The sequence below is a fragment of the Squalius cephalus genome, assembly GCF_949319135.1.
Source record: "Squalius cephalus genome assembly, chromosome: 1".
NCBI classification, from domain to species: domain Eukaryota; kingdom Metazoa; phylum Chordata; class Actinopteri; order Cypriniformes; family Leuciscidae; genus Squalius; species Squalius cephalus.
In genome coordinates, this window is record NC_137122.1 from 4388605 (window position 1) to 4402536 (window position 13932).

At 40.3% G+C, this 13932-nt stretch overlaps 3 protein-coding genes across 7 annotated transcripts in view; all 3 read left to right on the forward strand.

Annotated features, from left to right (window-relative positions):
• LOC307156058 (uncharacterized protein) overlaps positions 1 to 10708 on the forward strand; it is a 488898-nt gene extending 478190 nt beyond the window's left edge. For 2 of the 4 annotated variants that reach the window (XM_079867253.1, XM_079867254.1), the window contains exons 3-5: positions 1872 to 3405; positions 8847 to 8939; positions 10332 to 10708. In XM_079867253.1, the coding sequence (XP_079723379.1) occupies positions 1872 to 3405; positions 8847 to 8886 (1574 nt within the window). In that variant the 3' untranslated portion in view covers positions 8887 to 8939; positions 10332 to 10708. Of the gene's footprint in view, positions 1 to 1871; positions 3406 to 5100; positions 5141 to 8846; positions 8940 to 10331 lie in introns of all 4 variants that reach the window. The other 2 variants (XM_079867256.1, XM_079867255.1) reach the window with 2 other exon arrangements.
• Positions 1 to 13932, forward strand: part of LOC307156367 (uncharacterized protein) — a 1306365-nt gene that overhangs the window by 470524 nt on the left and 821909 nt on the right. For both annotated transcript variants that reach the window (XM_079867672.1, XM_079867671.1), the window contains exon 5: positions 10153 to 10203. The gene's annotated coding sequence lies outside the window, so the exon portion shown is untranslated. The remainder of the gene's footprint in view (positions 1 to 10152; positions 10204 to 13932) is intronic.
• The window catches only part of LOC307156233 (uncharacterized protein), a 207918-nt gene that overhangs the window by 60375 nt on the left and 133611 nt on the right, over positions 1 to 13932 (forward strand). The gene's annotated exons all lie outside the window — the stretch shown is intronic.

Here is a 13932-nt window from a genome sequence, read left to right on the forward strand (position 1 = left end):
GGCGAAGGTCCTTCGTCAGATCTGGATACGGCCTGGATCCGACAGGCTGCGGGAAAATCTCGGGATAAACAAAGACACTAAAATTAGCGTAGATGCCATTCTTCTTATGATGTAACGAGTACATCAGGATTAATGGGAAGTGCTCCAGGTTCTGGCTGACCTAATCTATGCAGCCTAACATTGAATTATAGAAGTCTATAATGTATGTAATGCACACAAGCACTGTCCCCACAGTAACCAATTTGCCATCACATGCTGCGAATTTAACAAACGTAGGTGTGCCCACCACAAGGTCTGCACCTCCACGCATAAACACTGTGCATACAGTCTCAAGCCCCCCGCCAGCTCACGCTGCCAATTTAGTTCAGGTGCCCATTATGATGTGCGCGCCCCTACACATAAACACTTCCAACATGGTGTCTTTTTTTTAAACACTAGACAGCCGGACGGCCGGGCCCCTATCTCACAGCGACCCGGGTCCTGTCTTCATCCAACCCCTAGCTATGAGGGCCGAAGCCTGGGGGGCTATCCCCGAAATATCGAAATGGGTGTTGAATGTAATAAAACGAGGTTACTCGCTCCAGTTTGCTCGCAGACCTTGTGCTTTCGAGCCAAGGTCGAGACAACGGTCGAAGAGGGCATGGCCCACGTTCTCCGTACCGAAGTGTCAAAACTGTTGGAAAAGGGAGCTGTCGAAACAGTTCCTATGTCCCAGAGTGAGTCAGGCTTTTACAGCCGCTACTTCCTCGTCCCCAAAAAGGATGGCGGTCTCAGACACCTGAACAAAGCGCTTATGATGCGTCCATTCAGTATGTTGACAACCAAACAAATTCTCGCGCATATTCGCCCGGGAGATTGTTTTTTCTCAGTGGATCTGAAAGACGCCTAGTTTCACATCCAGATAGCGCCCCATCACAGACCATTCCTGAGGTTTGCATTCGAAGGGCAGGCTTATCAGTACACAGTACTACCATTCGGCCTGTCTCTAGTGCCCCATAACTTCAAGAAGTGTATGGACGTGGCGCTCTTCCCCTTGAGACAGTGGGGAGTGCGAGTGTGAAACTACCTCGACGATTGGCTCATCATAGCCCAATCGGAGGAGCTATTAATAACTCACAGAGCTGACTCCTCAACCACTTAGAATGCCTGGGCCTCAGGATCAATTTCTCCAAAAGCACACTATCTCACAGCTGGAACATCTACTTCCTGGGTATAGAAATAGACTCGGTATGCATGAGAGCGCGCCTTACCGAAGTGCACGCACTTTCTATTCGGTGCCTGGCGACATCTTTCAGGGCGGGCGCCCGCGTTCCCCTCAAGAGATTCCAGAAGATGCTGGGTCTCATGGCTTCGGCCTCACCAGTAATCCAACTAGGACTGCTGCGAATGCGTCCTCTTCAGCGCTGGTTAAAACCACGGGTCCCAGCTCACGCGTAGCGATCTGGTCACTTACAAATCAGAGCGAGTCACGGCTAGTCTAATGTGAACGGCCATTAATAATTCAAACGGTTTTAGTCAAATAAATATCAATCTCAAAGTTGGTGTCAAAATATGGCAGTATTGTATATTTTAATGTTAATATCATGTTAGATATTTGTGTCATTGATCAAATATATTCAATAGTTCTTGCTAAAGAAACTAATTTGTGCCTATAAAAATAATTGAAAGATAAATTTACCTCATTCATGGAAAGTTTCAAGGACATATAATCATTTATAAAAAGGCATCAAATTATCATAATATTTTATAGCAGTTGTCTACTTTCTACTATTACATCAGGGCTCACTTTCATGTCCTTCACTTTATATTTCTCTCTTTGAATTATTTTGATGTTCTGAAAATTAAATTAATAATTTTTTCTTTCATGTCAGACCTGAGTGAAGAGAGCGAGGAGAGTGAAGAACTGAGTGAAGTGAAGGAGGAGAGTGAAGAACTGAGTGAAGTGGAGGAGGAACATCATGTCAAACCTGGAGGAAAACCTTTGAGTCGCTCAAAGACTAAACAGACATTTTTAAAGAAAAGAAGAGCCAAGAAATCTTTCACCTGCACTCAGTGTGGAAAGAGTTTCACATGCAAACATAGTCTTGATGTTCACATGAGAGTTCACACCGGAGAGAAGCCGTTCACATGTGATAAATGTGGAAAGAGTTTCACAACCAAACAAAGTCTTAATGTTCACATGAGGATCCACACCGGAGAGAAGCCGTTCTCATGTGATCAATGCGGCAAAACCTTTCTTAGTGCACCACACCTGAAGAGACACCTGATAGTTCATATGAAGGAGAAGCCGCATTCATGTTCTGTGTGTGGAAAGACTTTTTCACTGCTGCAATATTTACAAAGACATCAGAAAATACACACTGGTGTAAGAGAGTACATGTGCTTTGAGTGTGAGAAGACTTTCATTTCAGCGGACGTTTTAACACTGCACCAGAGAATTCACACCGGAGAAAAACCTTTCAAGTGTTCACACTGTGACAAGAGATTCAGTCAGACAGCACATCTGAGATCACATGAGAGGATCCACACTGGAGAGAAGCCGCACACGTGTAATCAGTGTGGAAAGAGTTTTGCTTTTAAAAGTGACGTGAAGGTACACATGAGGATCCACACCGGAGAGAAGCCGCACACGTGTGATCAATGTGAGAAGAGTTTCACAAACAAACAGCAACTTAATGTTCACATGATGATCCACACTGGAGAGAAGCCACATGTATGCCATCAATGTGGGAAGAGTTTCACCCAAGCAGAACACCTTAAAGGACACATGAGGATCCACACGGGAGAGAAGCCATTCATGTGTGATCAGTGTGAAAAGAGATTCTCATGCAAAAGTAATCTTAAGAGTCACATGATGATCCACACCAGAAAGAAGCCGTTCTCATGTGATCAATGTGGCAGCAAATTTCTCTGGGCATCAAACCTGAAGAAACACCTGACAGTTCATACGAAGGAGAAGCCGCATTCATGTTCTGTGTGTGGAAAGAGTTTTTCACTTCTGCTGTATTTACATAAACATCAGAAAACTCACACTGGTGTGAGAGAGTACATGTGCTTTGAGTGTGAGAAGATCTTTACCACAGCAAACAGTTTAAAACTGCACCAGAGAATTCACACTGGAGAAAAACCTTACAAGTGTTCACACTGTGACAAGAGATTCAATCAGCCAGGACATCTGAGATCACATGAGATGCTTCACACTGGAGAAAAACCTTACAAGTGTTCACACTGTGACAAGAGATTCAATCAGTCAACACATCTGAAAAAACATGAGAGGATCCACAGCAGAGAGAAGCCACACACGTGTGATCAGTGCGGAAAGAGTTTCTCTATTAAAACTCACCTGAAGCGACACATGAAGATCCATGCAGTGGAGAAACCACATCACCTCAGTCTGAGATCACGGTAAGTAGTTTTCATGTGCTGAGCAACGGCATCAACATTGATTCTGTGTAATATTAGATCTAGGGTATGATTACGACAATGAGTAGGTCCTGACACATGTTGTTTAACTCCAGTAGAGTTCAGAATGTCTTTAAATGCCAATGCCAATGCATCTTTTTCGTTATCTACATGTATATTAAAATCACCAATAGGGGTGTCGCAATCAGGCTTGGGAGGGTTACTTTAAAAATGTATTCCATTACAGTTACAAATTACTTCATAAAAAAAGTAACGTAGTAACGTAATCCCAAGTACTATAATATGAAAGTAATGTAACTGATTACTTTTGGATTACTTCAAGGTCACATATATAAATAAAGTCAAGCAAAATTTCAAAAACTTTTATTTATTAAGAATTTGGTCCAGTGCACAATATTTGCAAAATATACACACAGGCCCGAATATATATTTATGTAAAGGGCTATACAGACATCTATTGGCTAATGTATGGTATTACAGATTATTTTGTTTTATTTTTAACAAATTTTTAACAAAAAAAATAAAAACACAACATTTACTTTTTTTACACAATCTACAAATTTGTTTATTTTAAAATAGGCCTACATGTTGACTAAATAGGCCTACATGTTGACTAAATAGGCCTACATGTTGATCTTTCTTAATTTGCCTGACTGAACTTGGGGTGTTGGCAGTGGGAGTTCCCCTACGTTACCTAGATAGCGAACATCCTGTTACGTGAGAAAAGATTAAGAAAGGACATTTTGGCCGAGTCTCCTGTCAGAGAGATCTTCAACTCCCACCTCCGGCGGAGCTTCAACCAGATCCTGAGGGAGGCTGGAGATATTGAGTCCGAGTTGACCATGTTCTCCACCTCCATTGTCGAAGCAGCCGCTCGGAGCTGTGGCCGTAAGGTCTCCGGTGTCTGTCGAGGCGACAATCCCCGAACCCGGTGGTGGACACTGGAAGTAAGGGATGCCGTCAAGCTGAAGGAGTCCTATCGGGCCTGGCTGGCTTGTGGGACTCCTGAGGCAGCTGACGGGTACCGGCAGGCCAAGCGAACTGCAGCCCGGGTGGTTGTGGAGGCAAAAACTCGAGCGTGGTAGGAGTTTGGTGAGGCCATGGAGAAGGACTATTGGCTGGCCTCGAAGAGATTCTGGCAAACCGTCTGGTGCCTCAGAGGGGGGAAGCAGTGTCCTACCAACGCTGCCTACATTAGAGGTGGGGAGCAGTTGACCTCAACTGTGGATGTCGTTGGATGGTGGAAGGAATACTTTAAGGATCTCCTCAATCCCGTCGTCACATCTTCCATTGAGGAAGCAGAGGCTGAGGGCTCAGAGGTGGACTCGTCCATCACCCAAGCTGAAGTCACCAAGGTAGTTAAGAAACTTCTCGGTGGCAAGGCACCGGGGGTGGATGAGATCCGCCCTGAGTACCTCAAGTCTCTGGATGTTGTGGGCCTGTCTTGGCTGACACGCCTCTGCAGCATCGGGTGGCGGTCGTGGACAGTGCCTTTGGACTGGCAGACCGGGGTGGTGGTCCCACTTTTTAAGAAGGGGGACCGGAGGGTGTGCTCCAACTACAGTGGCTACTTCCCAATGACTTCCATAGTATATTTTTTTCCTACTATGGAAGTCATTGGGACCCAAAAACTGTCTGGTTACTGATATTCTTCTAAATATCTTCTTTTCTGTTCAGCATAAGAAAGAAATTCATACAGCTTTGAAACAACATGAGGGTGAGTATATGATGACAGAATTTTCATTTTAAAAGTGAACTTCTCCTTTAAGCTTGAGTAAGCAAACTGTAGCCTACTTTTTATGTAATTTATGTAATAAATAGAACCTTATTGTAAAGTGTTACTGATTAGTTATGCACCAATTCAGACGTGTCCTGAGTTCACTGTTGGAAAGATCAGTTGTTTTAACCATTCATTTAAATTAATCGGTTCAAAAGAGTCATTAGTTCGCGAATTGGACGTGTCATACGCGTTGTGTGATTATCCCAGCAGTTAGGACATGGACATCCAAGATTTCTTTCAACACATAAAACATTTCATCACTGGGTAGTTTTGTTTGTTAAAAACAACATTAAACAACATAACATTAAAGTGTTGTTTTATGTCAGCTGAATGTCCGGAACGCTTTTCAGAGAAGATAAGGCAACTTATTTAGCCCACTTCACACCCAGCGGTAATTCAGGAAAAAAAAAATCTCCGAATGCTCCACATGAAACTTTGGTCTTCCGACCTTTTACCACCGTGCCGATTTATTTTGATTAATATGTGCGAGGGAGGCGCTTAGTTTGGAGACGGTGAAGTCGTTTACACTTTCGCCTGGCTCCGAAGAGAGAGAGAGTGTGCGCGCGCGACCATCTCTCTCTCTCTCTCTGCTCGTTCTTTCAGTTAAACATGCGCCCTGTCACAAGCGCAGCAGTTCATCTACATTACTTGTCGATCAAATAAGACCTTGGCGGGACAAAAATTCACTTTGGCGGGCGCTAAAACAAGTTCAATGCAGGAAAATTCATGCGTGAATTTAACTGAGAAGTACATGACCATGCACTCGCACAAATGCGACCACATAAAATTTAAGCTCGCACATTCTCAAAAAATGGTTGAATATGCATTTTGGTCACAGTCTGGAACCCTGGAATAATCACGTTTTGTTTGTATTTTAAAGAGAAGTGTTCTTGTGTTATGTGCTTAGGAATTTAATGTCTTAACCCTCTGGGGTCTGAGGTGTTTTCTGGGCCTTGGAGGTGTTCTGACATGCTCTGACATTTGTGCTTATTTCTGTTACTTGTGACATTTTCATGGCTAAAGTCTAATTACACTGTATTCAGCACAAACTCTGCTACAATAATATATCAGCAGCATGTGTGTAAAAGTTAGTTGTTTTGAGATAATGACATTTATGCGTGGTTTGTGAAAATACAAAAAAAAATTCTCACTGAAATAAGGTCATGAAACCCATACTGATTATTTCTTCACAAGACTTTTGAAAATTGTATGACGTAGCCTAGAATATTTGCTCTAAAACTATGTGAAAATCACCCTGACTGCTCATTCAGATAAGACAATATATTGATTTAAAAATTTTACGACGTGTTTTGTGTGAAAAAGCTTTATGGGAGCTCATTAATATGTAAGCTTTTCACACCAGAGAAAGACAAAGACACTCCCCTAACCGGCCCTATTATGAGCTATCAGGCCCTATCATTCTGAGCAACCTTGCACAAAGAATGAGGAGATTTAAAAAAGAATGGCTTTTAGATTTTTTGGATTTATTTACAACACAACATAATCCAAAGATACAAAACAAATGACAAAAAAGCACTCATTGAAAACAATTATCCAAAGACAGAGACCTTTGTGCCATTCTTAAAAACATTGTACATACCTTTCATTTCCAAGGTGTTTGATTTTCACTTTACCATGTTCATGTAGAGACTCATGTGAATGTTGAAGTCAGCAGGAGTGGTATCTGGGCCCTGAAAGAAAAAAAAAAAAAAAAGTGAACATACTGATATCAAGAGAAACTATAGGCTTGCACGATTTTGGGAATAAATTTTAGATTTTTCTGGTTAAAATTGCTTTTTAAAATTCACAGAATACACACACACATACATTTTCAAGTTTCCAACAATATATAATATAATGAACACCAGGTTTGTTGTGCCTTGTAGGCATTGGCTAACGTTATGCGCAGTGCAATAATAACAATAACCATAGCAGCCTATAAATCTTCCAAAATATTTCAGTAACAACTAAGCTAGAGAAAAATATTTTGATTATCATGGTACTTCAAATGTTTCCATTCGTTATGATGATATGAAATGAGATAATAGTAAAAACATGAAGCCGTTTGCTTTTCAAACGTGATCGCGATCCAAAATGATACATTCAAACGCTCAAATATAAAACATTATGGTTACCGTATACATTTGAGCAGATATCCACAAACACAGTAACAGTAAACACGGGTCTAAATATTACAATATTCACCATATATCTAGCAACAGTTCAACTGCAATGTGAAATTTATGCAACAATAACAAACTAATATGTAAGAATTTCTTACCTTGCATCTTTCTTGTCTTCAAATCGCGTTCTTCTTCTTCTGAGGTAATTCCAATGTAAGCTCACAGCGCGTCTTTCAAACTCGACGAAAAGCAGAGACTTGTGAAGTGTTTTGGTGTTTTGTTTCTGAGGTAACGAGCACGTTCGTGTTCCATGTGGAGATTTGCATGTGAATGTCTTTTGCGCGAGTGGGCGTGGCCAAATTAACTGTAATGAGCAAGCGTTTGAGAAGCTGGACATCTTGTTGGTTTTATACAAATTACTTAAACAGAGAATATTTGTTTTCAGTTTGAATCCGATCATTTAAAAGTACACACTTAAATGTTTATAAAGGTATATGGCTCATAAATGTGTGACAAGTATTCGCTGAGTTTTGTTTCAGTTTATAGACGTGCTCAAGAAAAAAAAGTTCACCGCGACGGGGGGCAGAAAGCACACCCTGTTTATCTTCTTTATTTTACAAAAGCACAATGTTTTGATTTGATTGTAAGTGGACACCTACAAAAGTAGAAATATCACAGATTCTTTTTTTATATTTCTTTTTTCTGTATGACCATAAATGACGGAGTAATTTAAGTTTATAGTGCTACAATGTGAAGAAAATCCGGCAAAACGCGCCGGCGCGTTTGCCGACCTCAGAGGGTTAAACTGCTGATTTAAGTTACCTTGCTCATAAATAAAGTTTTCACTAGTTTGGATATTTATATCCGCTGCAGAGCTGATAGTTACGGCCTGTTCAAATGAACGCTGGACGAGTCATTGGCTCTGCCGTAATAAGTGATTCTTTCGAATTCCCTATAAATGTATTAATAATTCCCTTTGAGCTCAATTTGACCTGTTTGACCCTTACACCCTTTCAGGAAGTGCTTAATAAACAGGTAAACTTTATATCCGTAAAACAACTCTGATGTAACAAACGACTCTGACTCTGACTGTAATAAAGTGCGCATTACTGTCGTGATCAGTAACGTTAGGTCTATCACTCCGGAGACTGTAAGCTGGATCACGGTCAGTTGGTACAGATCCATCCTCGAGTAATAACAAGAGTAAATGAAGACTGCCGTGTTCATTCTTACATCCATCAACAAAACACCTCAATTGCTTAGGAGACATTCGTGTCTACAGCTGCTCCGGCGTTGAAACACTGGCGGACTGTGTTTAGCTCACTTAGGGCGGGTCTACGCTAAAACTGCAGTGTCCGTCAAACACCATGTAAAAGTGAATTTTGCATAACAGGTGTCCTTTAAGTCACATGATCAATCTCACTATTTTTTAAACATGTGATTAGCCTAGTTCAGAGTCTGAAATATTAATTATTCCTCTCGCATCATGTCTGTTAGAAATGAAACTTGTTTGTTTTTAGCAGAACTACCAAAAAACAACTGGAAGGAGAGGACAGATAGAACGCCAGTGATCCAGAACCTGCAGAATGAAACACACACTGAAGAACAAAGAGGTTGGTGTTTATTCTTAATTCCTCATTCATTCATCATGATGAAGAACATGCTGATGCTCACCAGCAGGGCCTGAAATTAACACCCGACCACACGCCAAATGCGGGTGAATTCTGCAATTGGCGGGTAACACTGTCAATCTACCTGCCACATTGGCAGGCAGCCAATGAGAATCGACCCTTCGCGGGGAGTTTGATTGACAAGCGATCTGGCCAATCATAATCCGCCGAATCCGCCTTTTTTTTTGTCCGACAAAGCAGTCAGGAGAGTTCAACGTTGGAGGATTTGAACTTGAAAAAAACGGAGTGTAAGTTACTGAGTAAGCCTACTGACATCTTTCCGCAGTTAAAACTACATTCCTTATTATGTTCATTCATGTTTATTTGATGCTATAAATTATCTAGAAGGAAGAGATGATCGGTTCACGAGCAGCTTTAACTTGAGGCACCACAGCGATCTGTCAAGATACATTACAGAGCCACAAAACGGTATTGTCTAAATTTCTTTTAAAATGACCAAATTTTAACGTTGAGACTTTGTTTAATATCAAAAGTAACCTGGACTGTCTTTTCTACCAGCGTGTTGTCAGTGTCCTCTCTGCTGCGCGATGTGTTTTTCATTGCGTGAGATCATGGTTTGGCGTGAGCGCGGTGTAGCTTGTCGGACATAGCAACAGTAACTAAAGGGGCGAAGGGTTTTTTTTGTGTGTGTGTGTGTTTTTGCAACTGTTCTTTGACATTCAAACGAAGTTGTATGTTTCGTTGGATTTTAGCAAAAAATGTGGCGGCACATTACTGGAGTAAAGAAAGCATCTGTGAAAGCAGCGCAGTTTGAGTGTTTCGGAACGTATGTGATCGGAGAGAATATGCGTCTTCTCTGACTGAGTTTGAATGTGTGAGATCATATGAGATAATGCAACGCTGACATAGGCTACAGTACAATGACAGTTGCACAGATGTTGTGTCCAAATGTCCGGTAGCCTTCCCGGTAACTTTACCAGTAATAACAATATTAATTTAGTTCTGCTTAACGGTTCCTGAACGCTGTAACTAACAGCTGCCCAGCCATCAACACAGCCGCGTGTGATTTGTTTAGCAACTGTTTAGCAAAAAAAAAAACTGGCTGGTAAAAAGTCACTGTGGCGGGTGGATTTTTAAATTCACCTGCCACAGTGGCTGGTGGTCAAAAAAGTTAACTTCAGACCCTGCTCACCAGATTTACATTGTTTCATGACCAAACTAGTGATTTATAACACAAATCATAGCAGTTGTTGACCAGATTTGATGGGATTAAAATGTCTATTGAACTCATCAGTGATATTGACTTTGAGCCTCACTTTTCATTTCACATTTGTCTCTCATTTGAAATCTCACATGATTTAATGTTTATTTTAGACCTGATGGACGTGAACAAGAAAGGAAAAACGGAAGCCAAAAAATCTGTCTCCTGCCCTCAGTGTAAAAAATGCTTCACATGGAAAAGTCTGAAGGTTCGCATGAGAGTTCACACTGGAAAGACACTGTGAAATGTGATCAATGCGGGAAGAGTTTCACTGGAGCCTCCGTTCTAAAAGCGCTTCTGCCTTCTCATTCTGAAGAAGAGCCCCGGAAAAATACACCGGAAAAAGCTTCCATGTTCAGGGAGCTGAAGAAGAGGCCGTAACACTTTCAACGGAGACATGAATCTGAAATTAATTTTAACTTGTTCATTGTTTGAGATCTGTCTCTGTTCGTTTTCACTTTTAATTAAACTAATTATCATTTTATCAACAGCTTATTGTTATTGTCCAATTTTATTTGCATCAGGAATAATTTCATAATTTTCAGTTCTGAAAGCCAAGTGTTACGTTTGCTTCTGGGGCTTCCCAGCAAACACAGAACGTTCCCCTAACGTTAGTATTTGGTTCCTAATTGGTTATTGTTTTGGGAAATCAATAATAATGTTCTAGTTTTTTTTTTTCAGCATTTGGGGCGGTACCTGAGATCTGATTGGCTATTGCAGCATTTGGGGCGATACTTGAGATCTGATTGGTTATTGCAGCATTTGGGGGCGGTACCTGAGATCTGATTGGTTATTGCAGCATTTGGGGCGGTACCTGAGAGCTGATTGGTTATTGCAGCATTTTGGGCGATACCTGAGATCTGATTGGTTATTGCAGCATTTGGGGGCGGAACCTGAGATCTGATTGGCTATTGCAGCATTTGAGGCGATACCTGAGATCTGATTGGCTATTGCAGCATTTGGGGGCAGTACCTGAGATCTGATTGGCTATTGCAGCATTTGGGGGCGGTACCTGAGATCTGATTGGCTATTGCAGCATTTTGGGGCAGTACCTGAGATCTGATTGGCTATTGCAGCATTTGGGGCGATACCTGAGATCTGATTGGTTATTGCAGCATTTGGGGGCGGTACCTGAGATCTGATTGGTTATTGCAGCATTTGGGGGCGGTACCTGAGAGCTGATTGGTTATTGCAGCATTTGGGGCGGTACCTGAGATCTGATTGGTTATTGCAGCATTTGGGGCGATACCTGAGATCTGATTGGTTATTGCAGCATTTTGGGGCGGTACCTGAGATCTGATTGGTTATTGCAGCATTTGAGGCGGTACCTGAGATCAGATTGGTTATTGCAGCATTTTGGGGCGGTACCTGAGATCTACTGGTGGGATTTCGCAATGGAGTTTGTCTGAGATCCTCCGGCCTTGCTTCTTCTTGGGAGAGTTTCTCTGAGATTTGCAGTTTGCCAGACAGCAGAACCCTGTTCGACAGAAGGACCGTTCCAGACGGGCTAAAGAACTTAAAGTATTAAGGTACGTAGGATGACAGACTTCAACATTTCTCCTTTAAAATGCTTCTAAATTAATTAAAAGGTTTAACTGAAAATGGTCTTTTCTGTTAAGTAAAATTTAGAAGAAAACTGGTGATCACATTTAAGAGATTTAAGGATTTAAAAATAAATAAATAAATTGTACCTGGTCTATTAAGGGCAATGATTATGGTTAAAATCAACCAAATTAGTATTTGTTGAGTATTTTATTTGTTGTGTTTGAGAGTGCTCCCAGGAAGCGGTTAATGAAACTTCCTGCAAAGAGCAACTTGTCATAGATCAATATTGTTATCCTGAGATTTGTGATTTATTTTTTTTTCTTTCATTTTGAAATCAATTAAAAATGGTAGATTTTGTTAAAATTATAAATCATTATAAAAGGAATATGCACATGTGAAGTACTTTGTGATAATTAGGAAATTCTGAATCATGAAGAAACTTTTATTATTTATGTAGATAAGATATTAACTGCACGTGTTTAAATATACTTTCTATCTGATGGTGTCTAGAATTTGTATCTCGTTATCCCTTGTGGGAGACTTGTGTGGGAGAAAACTGATCCATTGCTAAGATTTTGGTTTATTGTTAACTAAGATAATTTTTGTGCAATGTGCATTGTATGAGAATGAGATTGTGTGACCAATTTAAATATGAATTGTGATTTGAACAAGCACATAACACAGACATCTTAGACTCATTCTATTTTGGTTTCTTACAAAAAAGGAAAAAAGACAAAGAATTATTTACATTTACATTATACACTGTATTAATTAGAGCTTTTTCCTGCGTCTTTGCAACGAAGAAGCTTTGCGCTTTTTTCCGCAATGAAGTACTAAGCTTTTTTAATAAAATTAAGAATTGCTCTGTTGATGACCAGATAAGATTTTTAGTTATTATTCTGTAGGTTTAATGTGAGTTTTGCGGATCTCTGAGTGTTTGAAATGTCAGACAGCTGCCTTGAGTGGGATGACTTGCAGAAAAACAAAAGAGGAAGTGGGGCCTGCAGCCGCCCTCCTGAAAGAGGAAGTGGACACTTCTGAGAGGGGTCAGCATGGACAGTTCAACTGAATGACAATCCACACGGAAAGACGATCCAATGTAGGCTATCTTCCGTGTGGGAAGGTTAGAAAGGTTATGCATGTCAATAGGTTATGTGTCTTATATTTCGTCTTATTTTAATTTGTCAGTAGATTTATTAACTGAAACATAACAGTGAAATAAATTAAACTAAATGATCGTGAAATTAAAACATTGATCAGGACTTGCTATCTGAAGTTAGTCGGCAGCATTTGTGTTTTAGCATTCTTTATTAAGAATTAAATAGGCTTACAGTAGGTTGTTATGATTAGCATAGTTTTCTTCAATGAATGATGAAAACATTTCAACATAAAACACTGCAATAGAACAAAACTGGTGAAGGAAGATTGTTATCTTCTTCAGGATTTGCACCTGCCCACACTGCCAAAAGAACCAAAACCTGGTTCAATGACCATGGTATCACTGTGTAATTACTGTGTGATTTCATGTAATATTCTAATTTTCTGAGATTTTGATTTTGTGGTTTTCATAAGCTGTAAACCATAATCATCAAAATTATAACAAATAAAGGCTTGAAATATCTCACTTTGCATGTAATGAGTCTATATAATATATTAGTTTCACCTGTTAAGTTGAATTCTTGAAATAAATAAACTTTTTGATGATATTCTAATTTTATGACCAGCACCTGTATTTCACCAAATTGCAATGGAAACAGTTTTTGCGTATTTACAGGTTACCCGACGTAGATGACGCGGTGTGTTTGGACAGAATATCCTACAAGACAGAGTTCTTTATTTAATTCATAAAAGACATAAGAATTACAAGAATAATGGATTCTAACCCTCAAATAAATGCCACAATCAAGACCTTGAGGCAGATATAAGGGAGAAACACCCAGAAACACCTCATATGTGCCGCTCACAAGTATAATAAGGGTATTCATTAGCACGTACAGCACACAATGCCTACCATACCCGCGAAAATATTTCTTCTTTACGTTATGCCGTTTTGGAGTTAAAGCCACAAAGCTGTTTTTGTAAGTGAATTCTTTCGTGCGGTACTTTTTTTGGACTGACAAGTTGTATTTATTGTTTCATGTGCCATTGTAATGATAATACGGCAGGTGT